The sequence below is a fragment of the Kogia breviceps genome, chromosome 1 (genome assembly GCF_026419965.1).
Source record: "Kogia breviceps isolate mKogBre1 chromosome 1, mKogBre1 haplotype 1, whole genome shotgun sequence".
Lineage (NCBI taxonomy): Eukaryota > Metazoa > Chordata > Mammalia > Artiodactyla > Physeteridae > Kogia > Kogia breviceps.
In genome coordinates this window covers 144492958-144518825 of record NC_081310.1, presented here as the reverse complement: position 1 = coordinate 144518825, position 25868 = coordinate 144492958, and the positions used below count along the sequence as shown (strand labels likewise).

The 25868-nt window shown below is 34.2% G+C and overlaps 1 protein-coding gene across 23 annotated transcripts in view; it reads left to right on the top strand.

Annotated features, from left to right (window-relative positions):
* The window catches only part of MIER1 (MIER1 transcriptional regulator), a 56414-nt gene extending 30803 nt beyond the window's left edge, over positions 1 to 25611 (top strand). For 12 of the 23 annotated variants that reach the window (XM_067006108.1, XM_067006104.1, XM_067006123.1 and 9 more), the window contains 7 exons: positions 2877 to 2949; positions 9087 to 9238; positions 10447 to 10528; positions 11595 to 11749; positions 14868 to 14995; positions 19421 to 19560; positions 22308 to 25611. In XM_067006108.1, coding sequence (XP_066862209.1) covers positions 2877 to 2949; positions 9087 to 9238; positions 10447 to 10528; positions 11595 to 11749; positions 14868 to 14995; positions 19421 to 19560; positions 22308 to 22636 — 1059 coding nt within the window. In that variant the 3' untranslated portion in view covers positions 22637 to 25611. The remainder of the gene's footprint in view (positions 1 to 2876; positions 2950 to 9086; positions 9239 to 10446; positions 10529 to 11594; positions 11750 to 14867; positions 14996 to 19420; positions 19561 to 22307) is intronic. The other 11 variants (XM_059075590.2, XM_059075598.2, XM_067006178.1 and 8 more) reach the window with 1 other exon arrangement.
* The last annotated feature ends 257 nt before the right edge of the window (positions 25612 to 25868 follow it).

Sequence of the window (25868 nt, the reverse complement as noted above, 5' to 3'; positions counted from 1 at the left end):
TATATAGAATTGATCAGGGCAAATCATTTATATAGAAGAGGTGATGTCATTCTTGTTGAGATAGGGTGACCTGATATTTCTCTTAAAATCTCCATTGAGGTTTTTGTTTGTTTGTTTCTTTTGTGGTATGCGGGTCTCTCACCGCTGCGGCCTCTCCCGTTGCGGAGCACAGGCTCTGGACGCGCAGGCTCAGTGGCCATGGCTCACAGGCCCAGCCTCTCTGCGGCATGTGGGATCTTCCCGGACTGGGGCACGAACCCGTGTCCCCTGCATCGGCAGGCGGACTCTCAACCACTGCGCCACCAGGGAAGCCCTCCATTGAAGTTTTTTTAATGTTCTTTTTCATAGGTCTGATTTTTAATTTAGGGCATAAGCAGTCATTTATTTGGAAGCAGAATAGCCCAAAATATCAAATTGAGTGGGCTTTCTGCACTTTTTGAGTCATGATTGTTTACTTAATTAGTTAATACTTTTGAGGTTTCCCTGTGTTTTGTTTGTTTAGTTTGTTTAAGGTTGTCTGGTTTGGGATGCCTGGGGCAAACTTAAAAAGAGCTAACTAACCTCCCTGTGGATTAAAATAAGGGAAAATCTCTATATTTAGAGTTTCAGTTGGAAAGAATGAAGTATTCAAATGAACTTGGACTGCACTACCCAAGGATTCTGGGCTTCAGCCAGAATTGATATATTTTGGGTTTCCAAAGAGACATTAGTGTGGGTTGGAGTGGTAAGGAAAGATTATCCCAGTGCCGGATGTGTTAATTAACTTGAGTGAGTAATGAATGAATGATGGGACTGAAGACAGAAAAAAGGATCACAGAAGTTACTATTTGTGTGATCTACTTGAGCAAGTGTTCTTCAATCCATTTTTTTCTGATTCCTACATCATGCAGAAATTAAGATTAAAAAAGCTAGAAACCTTGGGAGTCATCTTAAACTGTTATTTTCTACCACACATTCAAGTTTATTTATCTTTTCTCCAATATAATTTGATTTTGTATCTGGAGTTTCCCAAGACAGTATTTGATTAAGCCTTGAATTTTTTTTTTAATGAAGCAATAAAAACTCAGAAGGGAGAACATGGGGGAGATGAAGCCTTTACTGCTAGGGAGTATTAGTCCCTTCCTCAGGAAAAATATGTAATAAAGTAGGCCACAGTAAATCCAGATTGTCTTATTTTAGTGAGATTTGTAAAAAAGTGTCAGGATTCAGAGATTCATCTTCTAAGGCTTGTAAGATGAAATTGAATTTTTACAGAAACTAGGGTAGAGGAAACAGTTTTGAAATCAAACCTGGGTTCAAATTATAGCTCAGTATTTACTAGTAGTGTATTCCTGAGGAAATTAATTTTGTTGAGTTTCATCTCAAATACAATATGGGAATGACAAATTCAGCCTTGTTGAAGTTGGTGAGGATTTAATGAAAATTTTGCATAAGATACCTGATACATAATGCTCCTAAATGCTGTTTTCCTTCCCTTCCCTGCAGAACAAATTAGGTGAAAAGAAGCTATCTGAACTCAATAGGAAAAAGGAAGTGTCTTATCTTTATACCAGTCGAGAAGTTATAAACCCTGGCTTCATGTTAGAATCACTTAAAGAACTTTTAAATACCGATTACCATGGCTTTCATCCAGAGATTCTAGTTTAATTGGTCTGGAATGGATCCAGACATCTATATTTTAGAAACACCCTAGCCAGGGTTGGTAACTTGACTATTTATTCTCTGATAGGCATAGGTGAGTAAAGTTAAAAGAGCCACAAGGAGTAATCTTTTTTATAGTGAAAGACATAAAGTATGAGTAGAGAAAATGTGAATGTGGTATTTTTAGAAAACTAACTGGTTTTCCTGTACAGGTGCAGCAATAAATTTATTACATAGAATATGTCTTTGAAGTTATACTAGATAAATTGAAATTCTAACAAAAGTGGAAAACAGTAACAGGAGAGAGAAACTTTTCAAATCCCAAGAGTTATTTAAAGTTACTAGACCATGATTTTGTACCTTTCCTGCATAAGTCTTCATTCTGAAAATGTAGTATCTGTATCATTAACATTTAGCCACAGACAAAAGAGGGTCCATGTAATTAATCTTGGTCCCTATGTCTTGTAAAATCTCATCAGTGGTGTTTTCTCATTGTCTTTCTGAACAGCCAGTTTCCCTTAATGTGTGTTTTGACTATATAGATTGATTACCAGATTTCCTAAAATAAGATTTAATTACATTTGGGAGAAGTTACGATTTCATCTTGTATTGTTTTAATGAAAGTTAGGCACTAATTACCTGTCCAGTTGGTTTGGAGTTTCATTCGTTTGGCCTCTACTGAGCTTTATACAAACCCTTTCGTTGTTTCCTTTACCTTAAAGCTCTGGTTCTCAGACTTCAGTGTGTGTCAGAATCACCCGGACAGCTTGTTAAAACACTTAAAATTGCCGAATCCCAACATCATAGTTTCTGGTTCAATAGGTCTGGTGTAAGACCTGAGTATTTGCATTTGGTGATTCTGATGCTGCTGATCCAGAGACCATAGCTTAGAGTGGGATGCTCTGAAAATACTTTAACTTGACTTTCTGCTTTTCAGAGTTATCTTATAATTGAATTATAAGAATTCATTTTTATTTATTTTCCTCCATATTTTGAAGTAAAGTTTGTATCCATTTCACCCCATTATTATTACTAATATTTCATCCAGTCATATCCAAGGTCTTATTTATTATTAATTCATGCATCCTCACAATACTCCCCTGAGATAGTTAATTGGTTGTAACTGTGTTTTATGACAACCAAGGAACAGTTAACCCAAGAAGGTAAATCTAAAAAATGGATATAAAATCTGTGTTACTAGATCTTATTAATATTTTATGTTATTTTTAAAATAGGAGATTATGGTGGGCTCCATGTTTCAAGCAGAGATTCCAGTTGGCATTTGTAGATACAAAGAAAATGAAAAAGGTGAGTTATTAGTAAATTTACTAATTTATAGCTGAATTCATGCTTTTGAATTGATGAACTGTTTTTATAATGGGATAAGAACATGACAGTTTGTTTGTTACCCCACTGATTTATGAAAGAAGACCTCTGCACCAGTATCTGTAAGAAATATGTTTTCTGTTTCTCCACTTCTGTCCATAGAAGTCTAGCCAAAAAAGAAAGAAAGAAAAGTGAATGCTTCTTTGGTATTAGATTATTAGATGACTTAAAACATTCCAACTTTTTATTTTTTTCATATTTTAAGTACTCTGAAAAATATGCCCTTTTATATAACCTTTATGATTTGTATTTTAAAAGGTTATTTTGTTTCAGTGGAAGCTGTTGGACAGGTTTTAAAAAAAACCAAGTAAACTAATATAAAAAGTTTATTTGCTTGAAACTTTTAATATTACTAAAATTGAGTATTTTGATGTTTGTGTATTTAAAATACTTTGGAAAAACAACTTGTATACTTAAATTTTACATGGTTTTTTTCATTATTTTGTCCAAGTGCTACGGTAAGTCACAAATAATAAATACTTAACAAAAACCGAATACTTGAAGATTTTTTTTTAAAGTCTATTTCAGATTATCCGCTTTGGGAGAGTTCCAGAAAGAGAGAGAGTTCCAGAGAGAGAGAGAGAGAGTTCCAGAGAGAGAGAGAGAGAGAGTGTGTGTGTGTGTGTGTGTGTGTGTGTTTAATGAGTTTTTTTAATGAGTTTTCATGTGCGGTGTGACATCACTCAATGCTAGAACTCTTTCATCATTTCTTTATTTCAGTTTTCTTTTCCGCACTTCACCTTACATATGCAGAGCCTTTGGGAGTTGTAGAAGTCGTCTTGTTTGTTTTCTTTTTTAGCATTCCCTCCAAAAACTTAATTTATATTCTAAGTATGCACCTGCTTTCAGGGCAGAGCAGCAGATCAGAAGCAGTAAAGGGAGCACCACAGGCTAGTAAATTCTAGTGACAGTAGAAATGTTTTAACACAACAGTAATAGCTTTCAAGTTAATTTCTGCAACATAACAGGAATGTTAAAGGTATCAGTATGGAGTCACCTTGTTGTATATTGAAATTCTGTGCACAGTGTTTGTGAATACATCGTAATTGTTTGCAAAAATGAATGATCCATTGGCTTTTGTATTTTTTTATATGTGGCAAGTTAATATTATGGCTAAAGATGGTTTTAATTATCTCTTAATATGTTTATCTTTTAACATGTTTGCATTGTCAGATATCACAGTGAATAACTGACCACAATCTCCAATTTTGATTTACTGTTTTCCATTTTAACATTTTAGAAAGCAATTTCATGTGTGTGTGTATATATATATATATTTTTTTTCTCTTTTTTTCCAGAAAAGCTGTGGTTTATGAAGCTTTCTCACTTTGAGAAATTTAAGCGTGTTATATTGTATGAGGATCAGATGCATTTACCAGGGTTACTGCCTTAGAGGAGTCACTATGGTTCAGGCCCTTTCCTCATCTTTGTAGTTCTAGGAATTCAAACTTTGGTCATGATATCAAGAAGTCGTCTCCACTTAGGTTAACCTGTGCACACAAACCAAATTCTTGTAAAACTATTAGGTAAACCACACTCTTAGAAATAAAACTGTCAAAGGGACAGTGCTGATAGTGCCTTTTTTCCTTACAGTGAAAGTTTCGCAGGGTATTTTTCATCAGTTTGGTGATCACATTCAAAAGGGAGAGCATTTGGTTTGGGTGATTTTGATAACAGTGCCACAAAACTTAAGATATCTTGATATCTGAACTGTAAGGAATTATTCGGCAGTTGGATTAGAAATTTTCATTGCTATAAGGAAACCCTATTACTGAGTATCCTAAAGAGACATTAACTTTTTCTCTTAAATGTATGTAAATGATAATTTAATACTCAATGAGTGTATTATAATCATTTGTTTATTCATCTTGGTATCCTTAATACCTTGGGAGATCCTTTTCACATAAGACACTTTATAAACATTTGGTAGCTGAGTTATTAGGTGGGTGCAGATAGTGTAAAGAGAACATATGTGGAGTCAGTAAACTTGAATCAGTATCTAGGCATTTGGCCATGGACGTGTTACTTAACTACTTTTTTCTCCTCGTCTATAAAACAGCAATCACCTATTTATTTATAAAGCTCGTTGCGAGCATTTACAGGTGATGTTTTTATGTGTAGTGCTTAGCGGCATAGTGTTTGGCACATAGAAAATGGTCAGTAAGTGGCATTAATATCCAAAAGATAATTAATCTTACCCTTATGTTTAGGTTTTATTATTCAGATTTTCAGAAAGTATCAATTTATGCTCTTTGTTTGCAGGTGACAAAAACTGAGTTCAGTTAGCTTTAGCAAAAAAGAATTTACCTTATTGCTTTACTGGGAAGTTCTGGCTAGTCTGGCTTCAAATAAAACTGGATTCGGGATTTTTATGATATCAGGTGTCTCTCCTCCCTCTCTTTCCTTTATTGTCAGACAAGCTAGGATGGCTACTGGGAGCTCATGACTTATACTTTTTGCCATTCTAGCCAGGAACCAGGAAAAATGAGAACTTCCCCATCCCCTTTTGCTCCAGCAAAAGTCCTAGAGGGAGCCTCTATTGACTCAGCTTGAGTTTTACCCAACCAGAAGTAATTACCGTGAGCCAAGAGATGAGTGAGTACTCAGGCTTGCCCTGGCTCGTTTATCTCTTGGGGCTCCAGGGAGCAGTGTCAGCCCTGCTCAGACTGTATGAAAAGGGTTTAATTCCCAAAAAAGTGCTGGGCATATGAAAAACATGATTTTTAAAGTTACGTGGGTGTTTTGTTTCTCCCATGTACTAAAAACTGAGTAAATGCTGCAGCTTTGTGATAATACTAAATAATTCGAATACTTGGTAAACATCTTACAATGCACAGGACCCCTTTCCCCAAACTAAGAAGTATCTGGCCAAAGGTGTCAGTAGTGCTGAGTCTGAGAACCCTTTAGTAGATTAGCTGAGAATTAGAAGGGCTACTTAGGAAAAAAGTCAAGAGAAGGGAACAAGATATTCTCAAATTTTCATGCTTGCATGACGTAAATTTTAGAGTAAGTAAATGTTGGCTAGGAATTGCAAAGCAGTGAATAGCAAAGGACCAGGTGAATTGTTGTTTCTAATGAATATTAGACGAATTATTGATTCTTAAGTTGCTTACTGAAAAATGAACACATGTATTACCCTTAGTTGATAATAATAATACTGTTGAAACAGGCAGTTCAATTAATCTACACATAGGAAAAGCTCAGCTAGACAACTTAAAATTCATGTCATTAATCACAGTGCGACCTTTTAAGAATGTGGAAATCTCTGTTATAAACCGCAATATTACACCTTGCTGATTATGTTTCAGCATTTTCATTCTCATAATATATTGATTAGGTAGAATTTTTACTTGGGCATTAAAAATGGAATGACACCTTTTTTTTTTAACAGAAACTGGAGGTTTATAAATTTCTTCATTTATTTATTCACGTTTATTCTTATTCACTAGGAATTTCCCAGATTGCACAAGTTTTTGATTTTGTGGTGGTAGTTTCTCAGTTTTCTACATTTGTCATCTCCATTCCCACCCCCAACACACATATAATGAACTTTGTTAAATTATTTTGAACTCATTTTTGCTTATCTGACACACTTACTTTGATTACTTAAAATACCATAAAAAGCACTTCCCCAGTTAACAACCTGTGTTAATATACTAGGCGAGCTCTTGCCTTCTGAGACTCTTTCACTTATTTATAATCTTTTGTAAATTATATCTTTCAGTAGTATAAGGTGGATATATTTATGGTTGCTTTTTAAAAGTTCTAATATTTAGGCCTGGTAATTCATTAGAATGAAATAGTTTCAGAAGATGCTGTTACAGTTCAGTGATTGTGATCTTTCAAAATCCAGCATGTTCATGAAACTATATAATAAAGACTGTTTTTTCCTTCTGTTGCTGTCATATTTGTAGAGGTTCATGTCATATTTATAGAGATTATTTTTCTGCTGTATTTTCGTGTTTTTTATCATAATGGTGGAGTTCTTCCTGAACTTCTGATCTCTTGGCGTTTAGTCATTCTATAATAGATATTTAATAAATATCAACTGTTGCCTTTTTTATTTAGATCATAGTCAGAAGTCATATTTAGAGTATAAACTTAACTGGAAAGTAATTTGGTCTGTTTCTGGAACCAGTTAAGGCAGTGTGGTTTATTCTCTGAGAATGCTAATTGTTTTCACCTCATTGTCATTTTTAGTATATGCGTTAAATGAAGTATCGTATTCTCAGGGTCAGCCTGTCTGGCTGCTAGTCACAATTCTAGGGACCTGGCTTGTCATTTGGCGCCATCTGGTGATGTTTGTGTACTCAGTTTAAATAAGCATATCTCTGTATCCTGTGGCTTGGGACTTCCAGATTGATTCCAGAAGTATCTCTCAGGTAGTTTGTGCTTGTTTCATAGGCTCAGCATGGGGTATCTAACTGGGAGAACACTGGGGACTCCGGGACCAACCCTCCATTGTCTTCTTCCTGAAGCAGGGTTTCCTTTTAAGGCATTGTCCATCTCCCACTCCCACTCCAAGAATATAAGAACCCTAGTATGCTCCCTTTGGCAAATAAAGGCTGAGCGCAGACCAGAAATCAATAGCACTATATCCAAATTCACTTTATCATGGGAGTTTTATTGTATTTACAGTTTGGAGTTTTACTAGGATTGTACCAACAGGTTAGAAAAGGAATAAGGTTTATTACTAAGGAAAAATTTAAAGTGTATGTGTGTAGTGGCAGGGGAGTGGGTGGGGACAAGGTAATTTATATGAAAACACTTAACATAGTACCTGGTATGTAGGAGATGTACCTTTGTTAGCTGTTAATTCCTTTTCATAACACAAGTTTGACACTGTCAGCTATACTTCGTCTCTTAAATTCAGTCTTTGTCCAGCTGGCTCCTTTCTATTGGCATTTAAGTGTTTATGTCTCATGCCTTTAAAAACCAACAAACAAAACCAAAAATTTTCAGCTATGTTTCCTCTCTAGCTACTGTACTGCTCTATCTCCTTCCTCACCATGGAACTTTTCAGAAAAGTTTTCTACTTTATTTCTTCACCTTCCATTTCCTCTTCATTCCTCTCCAGTATGGCTTTGGCTTCCATCTCTGCACAGAAACAGTTCTTGAAACATTCCCCTCCTTGTTAGTAAATCCAGTGCACCTTTTCAATTTTCATCCTGCTTGTTTAACAGCATTTAACCAATCTATTACTCTCTGAAACATTTTCTTCCCCTTGCTGCTATGGTGCCACACTTTTGATATTTCTTCTGTCTTGTGACTGTTCCTTCTTAATTTTGTCTGTGTTTTCATCTTCCTGTCGTTTAGGATTCCATAAGGCTCTCATCTTAGTTTCTCCTCCATTCTTTCACTTTTAAAATTTTGATGAAATTGGGGCTTCAATTTTATTATAATGGAAATTCTGATGAAACCTAAATGGTTTTTTTAAAAAAAGTGATGACTTGTGTTATGAAAATGATTTATGCTTATGATAATATATTTTCAAGCATCATGGAAAAGTACAAAGATGTAAGAAAAAATTGTCCCAAATCCTACCACCAAGAAATAAGCAGTGTTAACATTTGGTGAGCATTCTTTTAGATATCCCTATTCAAAAATCATAACTATAGCTAATATTCATTGAAACTTTTATTTAATATGTGTCAGAATTGTTTTAAATTACTTGAAATCCTTACAGCCATGTATAATAGGATAGTTTTCCCCATTTCACAGATGAGGCAGAAAGAAGGGAAGTAACTTGCTAAGGTCATACAGTTAGTAAGTGTTGGTAGTGCTAGTCAAACCAAGAGAGCTTGGAATTTGGTAAACTCAAGCTAAGTCAGACTAGATCTGAAAGGGGCATCAAGTGGTACCTTCTGTTTAGATTGCTTAAATCACTTAAGCTATGAATATTGCCCCAGAATGAAGTCACGCAAGTAGTGGGACCACACTTTACCTCTCAGTTCTCAACATTTTGGCTCTAAGTATGGGTTATTTGTTCAGTGATATGTTTTAACACAAACTCTATCAATTTTTGGCATTATTTTTAACATTATATTTTACTAATTTAGTATATGAAAATGATGATCAGCTCCTGTGGGACCCTGAGTACTTACCGGAAGACAAAGTGATTGTATTTCTTAAGGATGCATCTAGAAGAACAGGTGATGAGAAAGGTGTAGAAGCAATTCCTGAAGGATCTCACATAAAAGACAATGAACAGGTACATGAATAAGAAATAACTTACAATATTCCCAAAATATATTAACCACATACATTTATAAGTTTCAGTGCTGTCACATTTAGTGCTATTCTATCCACCAAAATTCCTTTACAGATGGTCCCTGACTTAATGAAGGTTCAGCTTAAAATTTTTTGACTCTATGATTGTATGAAAGCAGTATGTGTTCAATAGAAAGCATACTTTGAATTCTGATCTTTGCCCAGGCTAGTGTTGAATATCTCTTGTGATGCTGGGCAGTGGAAGAGAGTCACACCTCCTGGTCAGCCACGTGATCATGAGGGTAAACAACTGATACTACCATTCTCTTTTTCAGTACAGTATTCAGTAAATTACATGAGATATTCAACACTTTGTTATAAAATAGGCTTTGTGTCAGATGATTTTGCCCAACTGTAAGCTAATGTAAGTGTTCTGAGCATATTTAAGGTAGGCTAGGCTAAGTGATGGTGTTCAGTAGGTTAGGTGTATTAAATGCATTTTCAGCTTACAGTAGTTTCAGCTTAGGATGTGTTTTTTGGGACCCATTATAAGTAGAGGAAGATCTGTAATGTCATCAACAGGGAGTCTGAGGTTTATAATCGGCATAAATGTAGTATTGACACATTCATTGGTATGACTTCAGCTCAAATAAAAATTTTGATATTTTATTTTGCCTGTATATATTTTTTATTAGGCTTTTTGAACTTCCTTTGCATACCCCATAGAATCTGTGGATATCATCAAGTTGGGAATACCTGTCTGGGATAGTGTTCTTCTGTATATAATAGAACAGTGCCTACCATGAACCTAATAGCAGCATTATATACTTTTTTGCCTTTTTCACCAGTGTTTTTCTTTTCTGATTTGTTTTAAATTGTCTTTGAATAGGAACCCCAAAAAACCAAAAAGAAGGGACTTGTGATTATTATAAAATGATTTCTTTTTATTTATAAATTCCTAGAGTACCATGGCCACCAGTAGAGTATTTGCTTATCCATTATTTTCTACATATTCAGAGGCAGTTAATTATCAGGAATAAATTATGTTTGTTTTTCTTTAGTGTTCTTTATGTTGCATTTACTAGAATTATTTGTCCTCCAGAAAGGATGAAAACACTGGATTCTGGAAAAGCCTTTACTCTCTTAAGAAATTGTAGCCTTGAATTGTTCATAGTCCAGGTTACATACTGAAGCCTTTTATTTTTCTAGGCATTATATGAATTAGTTAAATGCAATTTTGATACAGAAGAAGCATTAAGAAGATTAAGATTTAATGTAAAAGCAGCTAGAGGTAAGCATAAATATTAATTTTTTATTTGTTTTCATGATATAGCAGAAATTTAAAATTTAAGCTTTTCAGTTTACCTAGGTATATCCTAAATTTAATAATACTAATCTCTGAATTCAGTAAATATTTGCTGGATAACAACTTGTTATGACTTGTTACATAACTTGTATATAACATAAGTGTTACACAAGGCATTATGGGGAATGGGGTTAATGTTGTCTCTTCCTTTATGGGAAAATAAGGCCATTTAAATAAAAATATATAATGCCTTTCAATTTTAAGGCATTTTAATAAACATTTTCCTATTTGATATTGGTAATGATCCTGTGAGCTAAGTAAGGTGAAAGATGTTAGCTTCACTTTAAAACTGATGAGAACTGAGGTCTCTTAGCTGAGGCAAGCCAAAACTAAAATCCAGGTTTTTCACTTTTTTACTCCAAACTGGCTCCCACCCCACTTCACTAAGAGTACTGTTTATATATCATTATGTAACAAATGAAAGATCATTCATTCAACAGAATTGGAGGGCCTACTAAATTGTGGGGACATAACTATAAACAAGGTCCCTGACGTCACGGTGCTTAGAGCCTAGGTAGGGAAGCTGAAAAATAGTTACGAGCTCTTCCAAGGAGAATTAGAGGATGCAATCCAAACTTATTGCATTTGGACTTAACTTAGTTGGGGGAAAGAGTGAGGCTGTTAAAGAAAGCTTCTAGAACAAAGTGATATTCTTACTGGGCTGTAAATAGCTAGGTGAAAGGGGGTTGAGATAAGAGGCAGGAAATGACTCTAGACCAAGGGAAGAGCATGCACAAAGTCTCTAAAGTAAGAAAGAACATAATGAATTTAAGGAATTGAAAGGTAGCTGGTTTAGTTGGATCATAAAGAATAAAGGGGAAATGGCATAAGTTGAGGTTGGAGAGTCAGGGACTAAATCATCCATTATTAAATAAGGATTTTTTGTCACTATCTTTTTCAGCCATCAATAATAGAACTCAGGAGTAAAATACTTCCCTCATTGTTACCAAAAAGTTACATTTTTATTTACAATTTTGTTTGTTATATGCAGCATTTGGGAGAATATTGCTTAACAGTTTCCCCTCCTTCCCCCGTCCCCCAATTTTGTCAGAGGAATTATCTGTTTGGACAGAGGAAGAGTGTAGAAATTTTGAACAAGGGTTGAAGGCCTATGGAAAGGACTTTCATTTGATTCAGGCTAATAAAGTAAGTGATGATATATGTTGTCTTTTATTAAAAGAAATTTAGTTAACCTAGATGATATTAAATCTATTATGTTTTCTAATGTTCAATAATGTTCTAAGGTTCAATAATGAGTATCTGAATACACTGGTATTTAGAAAATTATAATAAGCATGCCTAGACTTCCTGGCATGTATTTGCCAAGTGACTGTTCTCAGTGTATGATATTGGAAGCCTTTAAGAATTAGACGTTTATAAATATGTTCATCAGCTTCTGGATGGGTTGTGTGTATACACTGTAATTACTTAAAGCTATTTTCCACAAACTTGTTACAGATTTTTTTTAGGAGGGTCTTACTTGGAAACTTTAAAGCATTTTTACCATGACATTATTTATAATTAAAATGTTTTTTACATTTGCTTAAGTCCTAAGTCATCTAAAATCAGATACTTAATATTTAATTTGGTTTTAATTAAGATTTAATTTTCCAGAAGAATGTCTCAATAAGTCAGCTTTATTATACATTATATAATTTTATAATTTGACAATTTAGCATAATGTATCATGCCATATGAGTAATATCAATCATACAGTGTCAATGTATACCCAAAAAAACCTTCATAAGTACTTGCAAATTTATTTTTAGGTTTAATTCTCTTAAACTGAAATCAGGTAAGATTTTTAATAGTAACTACACAATTACATAGAATAGAAAAATGTGTTCCTAGGTGAAATTAGGACAGGCAAAATTAAAATCTCAGAATGTAAATATAGGAAATTAAGTATTTCTAGGTTTATAAATATCACATTTTTAGCAAATATAAATGACAAGGAGCTTGGCTTTACATGTTTCCTTAAAGATGGTGTATAAGATACGTGATGTCTTATCTAGTATGATGCTGAAAGTATCTGGGCTTATGTGGGCTTGCTTCTGAGGCTCTAAATAGTCTGTCATCACATTCTCCTTTTTTATACCTCTGGATGTGATCCGATGGTATTCACTTGATTTGTTTCAACACATATTTAACAGTATCTATTTTATGTTCCATAAATAAAATAGTTGCTTACAAATCCTGTGAGTTCATTTTTCTCAGTTTTGTTGTTCTTTGGTTTATTCTTGATTATTTTATTGAATTTTGGTATTTGACATCAGACATAATTAATAAGAGAGAAATTTTGAGTCTTAGCATTGATGTGAAAGGTGTATCCAAGTCATCTTAATGTTGTATCAAACATTAAGGTGAATCCAAATCATTTGATAATTTCCAATATTGTGAATACTCTATGAAAGGAGTGCATTATGCTAATGACTGTTTCATGTAATGGCCATGCATGTTTCTGATTTTAAAAAAACAAATTGTCTCATGGTTGAAAGGGACAACGTTTTGGAAAAGAGTTTTCTAGCATTCCTGCTTGAATTCAAACACTATTGACCAAACCATGCTGGATTATCTGTGGAGGGACCCTTGGGATGATAAGCTGCTGTAACTGGCAGGAGCAGTCCTTGTTTAAGGAATAAGAACTTATTAGGTGACTTAAAACTATTAGCCAAAAAAAGTCTTAATGTAATATTGAAAATAAGACCTTGATTTCTTTATAAATATTTGGGATGGTGATACTTCAGTGTTACAGAAGTCATCCGATCTATACCTAGTACACTAGTTGTTCCAGTGAACAAAGGGAGGACAATAATTCTTAAGAAGGAGAAGACACTGAAGTCCAGTGAAAACATTAAGGCTTTGTTTTTACACCTGGAATTGAAGTTTGGATCTTAATCATAGTTTGTATTATGCACACTTACTTAAGTGAGGATTTTTCATAATAATGTTAACTTTGCATGCCACAAAATGTGTTTGTAATTTTTGCTTTCAGTAACTTACAGTTGACTTGACAGTTGTCTACTAGAAATAAGATTCTAAAAAGGAGGCAAAAAACAGCTTGAGAAGATGACTGGGTTTTAGTTTTTGTTTTTAAAGCCCTGATAGCTTTGTCTTAAAGCAACATGGGCCAGAGTCATAAAGTGCAGTCAGAGGGGCAGAAAGAAAAATACATATATGTCCCATAACAAAATAAGGATGTCATAAAATTGACCTTAGGTGCAGTCAGTCCCAGCAGATACCTTCTTCAGAATCAGAAATTTACGAGTTAAAGCATATTGTCTGGCATCCCAAACACTCATTCAGATACCTTTTTAACTCCCAGTATTTTATATGCATCAACCCTACCAGCTCTCTAAGCAAAGTAGCAAAACAGGGAATTTTGTCAACATCAGTTGCCAATCTCATATGTTTAATATTAGTAAAGGGAGCCATTCAGTTGCCCAAATAGGTATAGCACAGTAAGCCACTGGAGTAATTTAGTTTAGTAAACAAAGTATTAGCATTACTATAATAGCTTTTAACTCACTGGGGAATACTTTCAGCCTTTCTAGAAAGTAAGTAACTGAGTCTGGATCAGTGTTGGGATTAGTAAGAGAATCCTTTAAATGGGAATTTAAAGGCAGTCTCCCTAGGCATTCTGTGAGTAAAAGTATTTGCAAATTGTTTATAACATTAATTTTAATTCAAATGCCACTTCCAGACATTTTCAATAAAGGGGTATTTATTGTTATAGTAAATGAACATGATAGTCTCTTTAAAAGCCTAATGCTATTGACATATATACACTACCAAATGTAAAATAGATAGCTCGTGGGAAGCAGCTGCATAGCACAGGGAGATCAGCTTGGTGCTTTGTGACCACCTAAAGGGGTGGGATAGGGAGGGTGGGAGGGAGACGCAAGAGGGTGGAGATATGGGGATATATGTATTAATATAGCCGATTCACTTTGTTATACAGGAGAAACTAACAGCATTGTAAAGCAACTATATTCCAATAAAGATGTTAAAAAAAATTAAAAGGTTATTTACAAAAAAGCATAATGCTAAATATCTGAAGACCTATTGCCAATGTATTATTTTTCTTAATGGGAGTCCAGAAAGAGTAATTTTTAACACAGCCGCTACAGTGTTGTATTTTATAAGTGGTATTATGTATTACTTAAAGACCAGCTAAATCTGTTTTCAAACTTCAGGTATTTTTCATGAGATAACTCCTTTAAGGAGGAGATACTTGTTAAAAACAAGTATTTGTTTCTTACAGGTTCGAACAAGGTCAGTTGGTGAATGTGTAGCATTCTATTATATGTGGAAAAAATCTGAACGTTATGATTTCTTTGCTCAGCAAACACGATTTGGAAAAAAGAAATATAATCTTCATCCTGGTGTCACGTGAGTTTATTTTTTCTTTTGAGTCATATTTTTGCTAAGCTTTTCTAAATTTTTCTTGAGGAAATTATAGTTTTTAGAATCTTCTTTCTCTTAATAGGATAAAAGTTTACATTAGTTTCAATTTAGCCATTTATTGACATCTTCATAGAACATTTAGACTTTTCAGTGTCTTATAAATACATTGTAAACTACAGTTCATCTTATTTGAGACAGCAAATTTATCAAAGTGAATGTTAAGAGTGTATGTTTTCAGTAGTATTCCTGAGAAGAAATGGATCAGAACAGCTGTGAAGTCATGTTTTTGTTAAATTCTCTTCCATTCAGTATAAGCACATACAATTTTGATCTAATAACACTGAGAGAGAGCAGTAAGAATAGGAGAGACTGTCTTTTCTAAAACTTATAGGGCCATATGCCTAATAGAGGCCCTTTAAAGAGGAAGGGAAATTAATATTTTTCATTTCCCAATTTATTTGTGATTCTGGGAACCAAAATCAGATTTGGTTATAGATGATATCAAAGGGAAAAGACATAGGGATATAATAAATCAGGTAAAATTCCATTTTCTTTTTTATTACAAAGTTTTTTATAGAGAGGTGCACACGTGCATGATGACTTCCCTTTCCCTAAATATTCTGAAACATTTTCCTCTAACAAATAATATTTAATAAGTAATGCACCTTTAGCGAACTCCCAGTGATAGAGGGAGTATAGTTTATTATATCCTCTTTTTAAGCAAAATGCCTTATATGTCTAATCCATTCCCCATACACCAAATTCTCTTAGCTTCATTCAGTCTAGCTGTGGAATGAAACACTGTTCCCACTCCCACTAGCAATTTGTTACTTAAGTATATAGTACATAGAGTATTGAACCCTTCATTTCACAAGTTGCTCTAAAATGCTGATGAATTGTTGTGGTGGAACTGACTTTACCATATACCAATTAACTTTGCCAATACCTTGAGTATTCCCTAATGTTTATGGAATAAAAATAATGTAAAGTTGTGACTTCATTTGGTCACCATGCACCACTAAAGTTCTTAAGCCTGACCAAATAACTGCCTTTGGAAGATGTGCTTATATGCATATTTACTTGTGCTTTTCAAACTCCTAGGGTGCACTATTTCTTGGTCATGTTCATTTACAGGTGTCTCTGCTGGTCACTTCCTTGGAGGATCAAACACTCTAAAATCCAAAGCAAAATTATCTAAAAGGGAATAAATGGGTATGATTGCCCCTGGAAGTCATGAGACATTGGACTCTGTGCCTCATTCCCCCTTGTTCAAATCTCATAATGAGTAGAATTTTATATATAACAGTATTCCAAATTTTATATAATTGCTTACTGTTATCAATTTATAGTTAAATTTGTATTTATTGGTAGTGTTGAGGCACAGTGATGTAGAACTAGATACAGCTATCTAGTCTTCAGAGTATATCTTAAAATAGTCAGTTTTCAAGCTATTCTATAGGGAAAAGCAATAGTAACATCTTTCATTTTTTTCACCCATTTCAGAAATAATGTTCACACACGAACTACAGGCAATCTGTCGTCATCAGCAGTAAGAACATAAGAATTGCCATGCTGGGTCAGACCCATGGTTCATCCAGTTTTCTCTTTCAGAAAGCATCACCAAGGGAAGTGTTGTGGGCTGGCTTAGTTGGTCCTCTGTGATGTCAAGCTCAACAGGTTAGGTAGGGATGTGCTGCCAAACATTTTAGTTTTTCTAATAATCTCTCCGTAGCTTCTGAAAACTTTTTGAAGATATTTATATTTGTAACCTTGATTCTCCTTAAGGTTTAAGTATTCTGTAGGTGGAGTAGTCTCAGTTAAAAGTAATCCCATATCTTCTCTTTTCTCAGGCTTTATAACAGCATGTTCCCTGGTGTTATGGTAGGAAGTGAAGAAATGCTTTTCCCCCTAGACAAGAATACTGTGTTTTTGTAGGCTTCAGTTATATCCCCCTACCGGGTCTTTTATAAAGTTTTTTGTTTTTTTAACTGAAAACTATAATTTTTTTACTCCTACTCATCCCTTTTAGCTGTGTTAAATAAATCTCCTATAGGAAGCCATGACCAGACTGTATATTCCAGATGTGGAGAAACTGTGGTTTTCTGTAGGCATGAAGATATTTTTATAGTTCGCTTCCAGGACCTTCTCTTTCTATTAATAGTTGCACTTTAAGTGACCGCACAAAACATTAAGTTAATGCCTTTAGACAAAAATTGGATTGAATTTTAAAATTTTCCTCCTTAGTCAGAATCCATAGTTAAGAGCAGATTATCCTGAAGGTTATTTGCTCATTTTTCTGTTACATTGTTACCTTCCATTTGTTCACCAGAATGAAGCACATTGCCACTTTTCTGCCTATAAATGGCCTTTGAAAGATCCTACTGTGGATTCTGTCTGTCTATTCACTACCTACCTGGAAGAATTGGTAGCCATATACAAATTGAAGATTTTGCTATAACAGCCTTGCAAATAATTGTTTTTGAAGTAAAAATTAACTCAGCATAACTCGAACTATTTGAATGCTACTCCAGCCTCCTGTATGGTCTACCTGACTCTTCCTTTCTTAAGCATTCTGGATGCCATTAACCTTTAAAAAATAATAAGTCTTTCACAATATCATTGTTATATTCAGAAATTTAAAATAATTTTGATACGTAGTCAGTTCTAGCTTCCTTTGTGTGGCTTTTAACAGCCTCCGTTACCCATTGCCACTATGCCAAATTTATTTCCAACAATTCTTCCTCATGCATCATCTGTTTCTGTTAGCTTTAGCTTCTGAAGTCCCTTTGGCATTGCATTCATCATGCTCATTCTGTTTCTGTGTGATTTGTTACATAATTGTTCTGTAATGGTGAATGACATAAAGCCAAAGAGATCTTAAAAGACCATGAAATTTCATTCCCTCCATTTATAGATGAGGAAAATAAGGCCTAGAATGTTAAATTGATTAGTTCGTGGTCATATATGTTTCTTTGATATGTGTTAGTTTGTACTCTTAACCTGTTGGAAGCTTCTTGAGGTCAGATTCTACATCCCTATATTATAAACTACACGTTTATAATGTATGTTCCTGTATATAAACTACAACATGATCACGTAGTTTGAGATTAAAACTATAGTTACTAGTCTGTTCTAGACTGTTACCAGACTTTCAGTAAAGTCCCAAGCCCTTCCATGGTTTCCTTCTTGTCCACATTCTTACTTACCCTGCTCACAAAATTCTAAAAGATAAGATTTGCCTTACTATTTCTGTTATACTTATTCTGAGGGAATTTAAAAATAAATAAGGTATTTTGGTTTTTATTGCACTTCTCCTCTGCACCGTGCACAACTTAGGCACTGGTGGTGCAGTGATAAAGCAGACTAAACTCCCTGCTTTCAGGGAACTATTCCAGCACAGGTGGTGGCAGACTTTTTCTGTAAAGAGCTAGAGAGTAAATGTTTTAGGTTTTTGCAGGTGTTAGGTTCTCTTGCAACTACTTAGCTCTGCTATTGTGAAAAGCAGCCATAGACACTATGTAAGTGAATGGATGTGGCTGTGTTCCAGTAAAATATTGTCCACAAAAATAGGTGGCCAGCCCACAGGCCATAGTTTGCTGACCTTTATTCTAGTGACAGTAGCACTTCATAGTTCATAAAACACTTCGCTACACATATGTTATACAACAGCCCTGTGTGGTAGATAGGTCATGTATGGTTACATGCATTTTACAGGTAAAGAAACTCGACCTGAGAGAGAGAAGTATTTCATTCAGATCTTCTAACCTCAACCCAGTGTCACTTACCACAAATGTCTTCACATGCCATACAGTTCAGGAATGACTTAGGGAAGGAAGTAAGCTCACCTCTAACAATATATGGGCAGGTAGAGCTGGCAGATAAGCCCAGGAACTTAGTGAGTTTATTATAGCTCAGCTCCAGCAGAAAGGTAATATAGAAGGTAACAGGAAGGTAATTCATTATTAGGTCCTAATTTGTCTCTCAGGTATTGCCATAGCCATCAAACAGTCTTTACGAGCTTTACAATTCCAATCTGTGTCTGTTCAGAAATTCTTCTGTACTCCTTCTGATTGACATCATCCCTGTCTCTTCATTTACAGATTTTCTGATTTTAGTTGGGCCCCTCTGATCACTTGCCTACAGTTTTTAAAGTTTTAAACTTCCTATAGGTCTCTAAAATTTGCTACTATAGAGCACTTACATATTTTTCCTACAAACATGTAACCAAAAGGAGCTTTCCATTTAAATGTTCAGATACTGGTGTCACAGATAAGGCACTGGAATAAATGTAAGTGAAAATTAGGATATATTTGCTAGTGAAGCCTTCTAAATTTAACCTCAGTCAATTTTAATTTTCAGCGGTTTTTAATACAAGAAAATAATTGTCTTATTATTTTACTCACTTTAAAGGGATTACATGGATCGTCTTCTAGATGAAAGTGAAAGTGCTGCGTCTAGTCGAGCACCATCCCCTCCCCCAACTGCCTCAAACAGTAGTAACAGCCAGTCTGAGAAAGAAGATGGCACTATAAGCAATAGTAATCAAAATGGTAAGCAACCAAAGAAACACTTAGATTTCTTCATAGTGATGGGCACTTTTCTTTTCAGTAGCTTGGAAAATTCAGTTTTGGTGTCTCTTAAACTTCCAAAGCAGAACTAAAGTCATAATTGTAAATACCAGATGAAACATAGTATCAGCATACATATATATACTAACACACAGAATATGTACAAGTCAGTTGGAAAGAATTCCCATTGATAGCACTAAAAAGTACATTTAATAAAGTATACTATCAACAGTGACCATTTCTTTTAAGAAATTAAGAAAATAGCATCTGTTTTCTTATCAGGTTAGAATGTCTAGATAAAAGTATTCTTGTTAAGTCTTAGACCGAAACTCCAGCCATTTCACATCAGAAATACAGATATTTATGAAATACTTTCAGAGCTTATAACACTTTATTAGGAAACTGCTTTAAGCATATAAATGAAAAGAAGCAGATAACAAAGGCACTTTTTAAAATATTTTCCTCCTTGATAACATAATAACCTTGAAGGACGAGTAAAGATAAAGCAGGTGTCAGCCTGTGCATTAATATTGTACAGAAACATTCATTTTTATGTCCATGAAAAAGAGAAGCAAAAAGCATACTAATATGTTTGAGATTCAGATAGTGTTCTTGTTTAAAATATACAGTGGACCAAGGATCACTGAGCTGATCAGTAAGACCTAATCAGAGAATTATCTTGGTTTCTACTTTAATTAAAATAGTCTTAAGTAAGACCATTGCTAAGCAGAAAGTAATCCTCCAGTCCTTTTTAGGAGGAAACTGATGAATTAGAGACAAGCTCTGCCGACCTGCATTCTGATGTTAGGGGAGGGCCAGTGGAGAGCTAACCTTCCCCTGACAGAAACTAGAAGAGGAATACTGTGAAGAATTTGAACTTCGTTCTGATCTTTGTTCTCACACTGGCATTTAATATACTGTGGTGAATGTACTTTGTTCATTTAATGATCCCTCTCTATTCCCTCACTACTTCCCCTCTAAGAACAAGCCAAACAAATATTAGGGCCCAGCCGTTTCCTGATTCAAGAAGGTTCATTGACATGATTTCTAATGCCAATCACATCCATCCTGAAGTTGAATAAGAAGCTGAGACTGACTTTGGGACTAGGGGTGGAAACTCAGGGAGGCTAGACGGTTGGTAGTACAGTCAGCCCTGTATCTATGGGCTCTGCATCTGCAGATTCAACCAACTGTATAGCAAAAATATTCGAAGAAAGAAAAAATTCCAGAAAATTCCAAAAAGCAAAACTTGAATTTGCTCTGTGCTGACAGCTGTTTACATAGCATTTACACTTTATTAGGTATTATAAGTAATCTAGAGATGATTGAAAGTGCATGGGTCATATGCATTTTTCATGCTGTTTTATTTATATAAGGGACTTGAGCATCTATGGGTTTTGGTATCCAAGCAGGTCCTGGAACCAATCCACTACAGATGCCAGGGACTACTGTATTTCTGTCTTTTATTTGCTGATAACACCAAATAAATTGTTTCCCTTTCTTTTCCTTCTTTGTTTTTTAACCATTTGATGATAACATGCAGTTAGCCAAGGAAGAGTGTTCCTAAGTTACTTATAAATTACTCAGCCCAGAAGCCATTCACATCAGGTACAATAAGATTTCCAGGTTTTTCAAGGAAAGGAAGGAACTTTGCAACCCAACTGTCTTTTTTTGTAAGGGGCTTTCATTCATGTCTTGAAATCTACTAGTGCTTTTTGACCTAATGAGAGTGTCATCAAGCGTCTTGTGCTTATTTACTATGATAAAATCATTCCTCCACTGTCACATGGCAGATAATCCCATAAGCATACATGACTTGAGTGCACCTTTGAGCTGGGGAAATAGTATATTTTATTTGACCAAAATGTGTATTTGAGGCTCTCGTTCTTTATAGTGTATATTTTTCAGAAAATTAAATTTAAATTATCTCCAGTGGCACATTCTATATTTTACATTTAGTATTTGCAAAATTTCTCCATTTTGCAGTCAACTCTAACATGACCTTTTGTCACTTCGTTAGAGTAATTATACTCTTTTCTCAATCTATTATAAAGGAATTTGTGTTTACTTTTAGCATTTTCAAGTGTATGCTTGGACAGTGCAAGCATTAATTTAACATTATGACAGATTATTTAAATCTGTTTAGATAAATATAGCATATGATCTTTACCCTTAAAGCATAATACCTGTAGATTTACATTAAGAATGAAAACGTCATGTCATCTTGCTTTTTATATATGGCAGTAGAAAACTCAAACTTCTAAAGAAAGAATATAATTTTTTCATTGTTTTAGAAAGTTTTGGCCTTTTTGCTAAATCTGAATAATTTATGCATATCTTTGCTTTAACTCACCTTATTTAGACTGCTGGATCCATTGCTTATTTGTTGCCATGTATAATACCAGCATGCTGTTAATATAAGCCAAATTCTGTTCTTAATTCTTTACATTTATTAACTTATTTAATCTTCACAGCAATCCTATAAATTTGTTGTTATCCTCATTGTATATGTGATGAAACTGGGGTACAAGAGAGTGTAAATAACATGCCTAAGGTCACACAGCTACTAAAGTAAATAAAGCCAGAATTCAAGCCATATGTATACACAGATTTGATACCTCACTTGCTCGATAAAAAGTTATTTTACAGCTGTTTATAGCTGTGTTATAATGGTTTACAAATTTAGCTTTTTAATATTAGCAGTTTCATTCATGTTTCTTCCAACTTAGGGGTGTCATCTAACGGACCAGGTGAAACATTAAACAAAGAAGAAGTGAAAGTTGAAGGGTTACACGTTAATGGACCAACAGGTGGAAGTAAGAAACCACTTCACACAGATATGGATACTAATGGTTATGAAACAGATAACCTTACCACTGACCCAAAAATTGCCCATACGACTGCAAGAAATGAAAGTGATTTTGATGAAAAAAGTGAGAGACCTGCCAAAAGGCGAAGGGTGAACAGCAATGGAAAAGAAAGTCCGGGTTCTTCTGAATTTTTCCAAGATGCAGTCTCACATGGAAAATTTGAAGAACTTGAAAACACAGACGACTAAGTTTTAGACTTATTTTACTTTCTTTGGAGTAAATTCTGGTGTGACTAAAGTTTTCAGGGTTGATGGGTTACCTTAAAAAGTTGACTTCCTTGAAGCAGTTGGTTAAAATTTGAAAATTTGAAAATTTGAGTTGTCCAAACTTTAGTAAATAAGATTTCATAATTCTGCCTTTTGCAGACTTTTTACTTTAAAATTGTGAAGGCCCTTTTAAGGATGTATAACAAATAGTTTAGTAAATTTGAAAGATATCTGTACCTTCTCATTTGATGTATTAATCCTAAAATTTCACTACAAGGTACTTTTTGCTTAGTTTGATGGCAGAGAAGAAAAAAACAAGTTCAAATTTCTGATTAACACCAATTTTTCTGAGTTTCTTGAAATGTCTTTTATAACAGACATTTTTCTTCTCCATACAAATTGAGTTATCATTATTAAGGAAACCCTTATGAATCCTGAAAGTTATGCTAGCATGATTTTTTTATATATAGAAGTTTAAAAATAAACCAAGTCAGGTTTGTATATGTAAAATTGTTGACATCAATGATGTCTTTCCATATTCTTATCTGGGCTTAAGAAATACATTCTGTATTTTTCCAGATTCTTTGTAGCCTTTGGAAGATTTTTACAGTACATATGTCTTGACTGAGCTGTCCTTTCTTAATACAAAAGCTTGTATAATTTTCTTAACTTGTACAGTTGGTAAACTTTTATGAGAGGAATTGATATTCTGAGTCTGTCAGCTTTCATTTTATTTTGCTAAGGTTTTTCTAATGAATTTTTAAGTGTTTGTGTAGTAACTAAGTCATGTTTCTTATATCCAGATGGTAAAAGCATTCATAAAGGATTGTGAACATTTGTTTTTTTCAAGTTTCTACTTAAGGACAAATAGTTTGAGAACTCTGAAATTAAGCATGATACTTAGATCACATAGTTTGTTTTGCATTTGCTATAATTTTCAAAATTATTTTTTAAGCAAGACAAAAGTTTAATGTTGGCTTAAGTGCTTAAATGTATCATGCTGACCAGAATCCTGTTGAGTTATTTTTATATGCATTACAAAATATCCCATTTTTGCATTAAATAAACAGGGGAAAAGGTCAAGTGATATTTAGATATTGGCACACACAAGGAGTTGGCAGGCAACAATATTGATTTTATGAGGAAAAAGTGATAAAGTTAGACGTTTTTAGACTTCCAGTTAACAAGTCAGCTTTTCAGATTTGATATAGTGTATTTCCAAAGTGAAAATAAGATATTCAGTAACCATTGCTCTGTGTGATTACAAATAGGATCATCCATTTGCATAGCCTTGCAAATAGTGCCATTTTATTTTTAGTGCAAAATTCTTGTTTAAAAAATGTAGTTTTATACAGCTGATAGACCAACCTATATCCAAACTTTTATAAAAGATTATTAACTATCCTTGTTTTATCACACAGGCATATCCCAAATGCTTCTACTGATTCATTTTCAGCCATCAAAGAGCCAATGCCTTTTCTTCTGTGGTCTTGTTTTTAATGGCTCAGCTGTCTAATGCAGTTGAGTAGAGGTTTGCACTGAGAAATTATGGTTTAGGCCTTATCCTCCATGAAGTATTACTATTAACCTATGTTCAGACTGCTTCCCTCCACCAATGTGAACAACTTTTTCTCCCCAAACAGTGTTAAAAGCCACCTTACAACACTTGACTTCATATGATGTAGATTCACTGTTGTTACATACATATCCAAGTAAATCAAAGTTTTGGGTGGAAGTGTTGAGAAGCGTGAACTTCTTGTTTTTGTTTTACCTAGAACATTAATTTATCCAGAATGGCAGCTTTAGCAGATGGTCACTATCCATTTACTAAACCAGATTTTATTATACGAATCCAAAGTATCCTAGCTCTTTGTCAAAGGTGGTCTATAGAAACAGTGATGTTGAACTTTAAGTTGTTGCAATATTAGAGTCGCCATTTTCACCTTTTTTTTGAAAGATGCATTTTGTTTGCAGGTTTGTGAAGTTCTTGCAGACTAACATTACAGGAACATTTAAAATAAATTCTCAGGCATGTTTGCAAATATGGCACATGTTGTATTCATGTTAGGAAATTTTACTTTTCTTGATCTTTTTAAAGTATGCCTAATGAAAGACATTCCACTATTATAATACATAATGCTCAGCTTTTCATAGAGAAATATTTAATTGTATTTTATGTTTATACAGGTATTTTACACAGTACTTTGTTCTTCATAATGCAGCCACTATAACTTGATAAGTCATTGCACTACTTTAAAAATTTTTAGTAATACCATGAATTTAATTTGCTTAAGATTTAGTACATTTCATAACTCTTGAACTCTTGACAAATTGCATTGGGAAAAGAAGGCTTCGTTAATAGTTAGTCTCCCCTCACCCCATACCTACCCCCAGCAAAGCACTGTCTATCTTCATTTGGAATGGTTTTCTGTTTTATGATGTGCTTTCAAAAGAGTTCAAAATTTGCAACTCAGTTCAACACAAATCTGTTGAGCTTTCACAAATGTATTTGAAGTAATATTTAAATAGGCATTTAAAATTATGAATTAGATGTTTTAAAATTTATGCATAGTAATTTTGCACTATTAGGAAATTCCCTTCCCCTATTCCCTGTCTGCCATTCTGAATATGCTTATTAAAATATTTTTTTAAACATATTTGCCTACATAATGCTTTGTGAATGATTTTTATTAGATTGAGTAGGTTTTAATTATAGATTTTAAGTTTGTATGATGCACGTTGTTTACAATGCAAATATATACAACTCTGTTCTGCTCCCAGGCAAAGTGCGTGAAGTAGTGTTTCGGGGGCTCCTGATCCCTTTTACCTCATAGGTAAATAGGTGGATGATGTATTTTTGTCTTTTTTTTTCTCCAGAGAGATCCTTTGGTCTGTGGACCTCTATTCACCTGTTTCTCTTCCTCTGAACTATTTAATTAAAAACATTTTGTTTCCTTCTTTTACAGTGCAGTGTATATATCACATATAATTTTGCAAAAAAACTTTTGTCACAGTATTTGATTTACTCTCAATGGAAAATAAGAGTGGGCACTTTGAAAATTGGAGCTGATGAATTTTCGTAAGCAAGATGTGTGCTGATGACCCTAGGGGGTGTGTAAACGGCTCTATATCACTACTGAATACCAAATCAGAAATAAAGGTTTTCCTAACTATAATCCATATTCATGAAAAGTGCCAATGTGGAAAACCATAT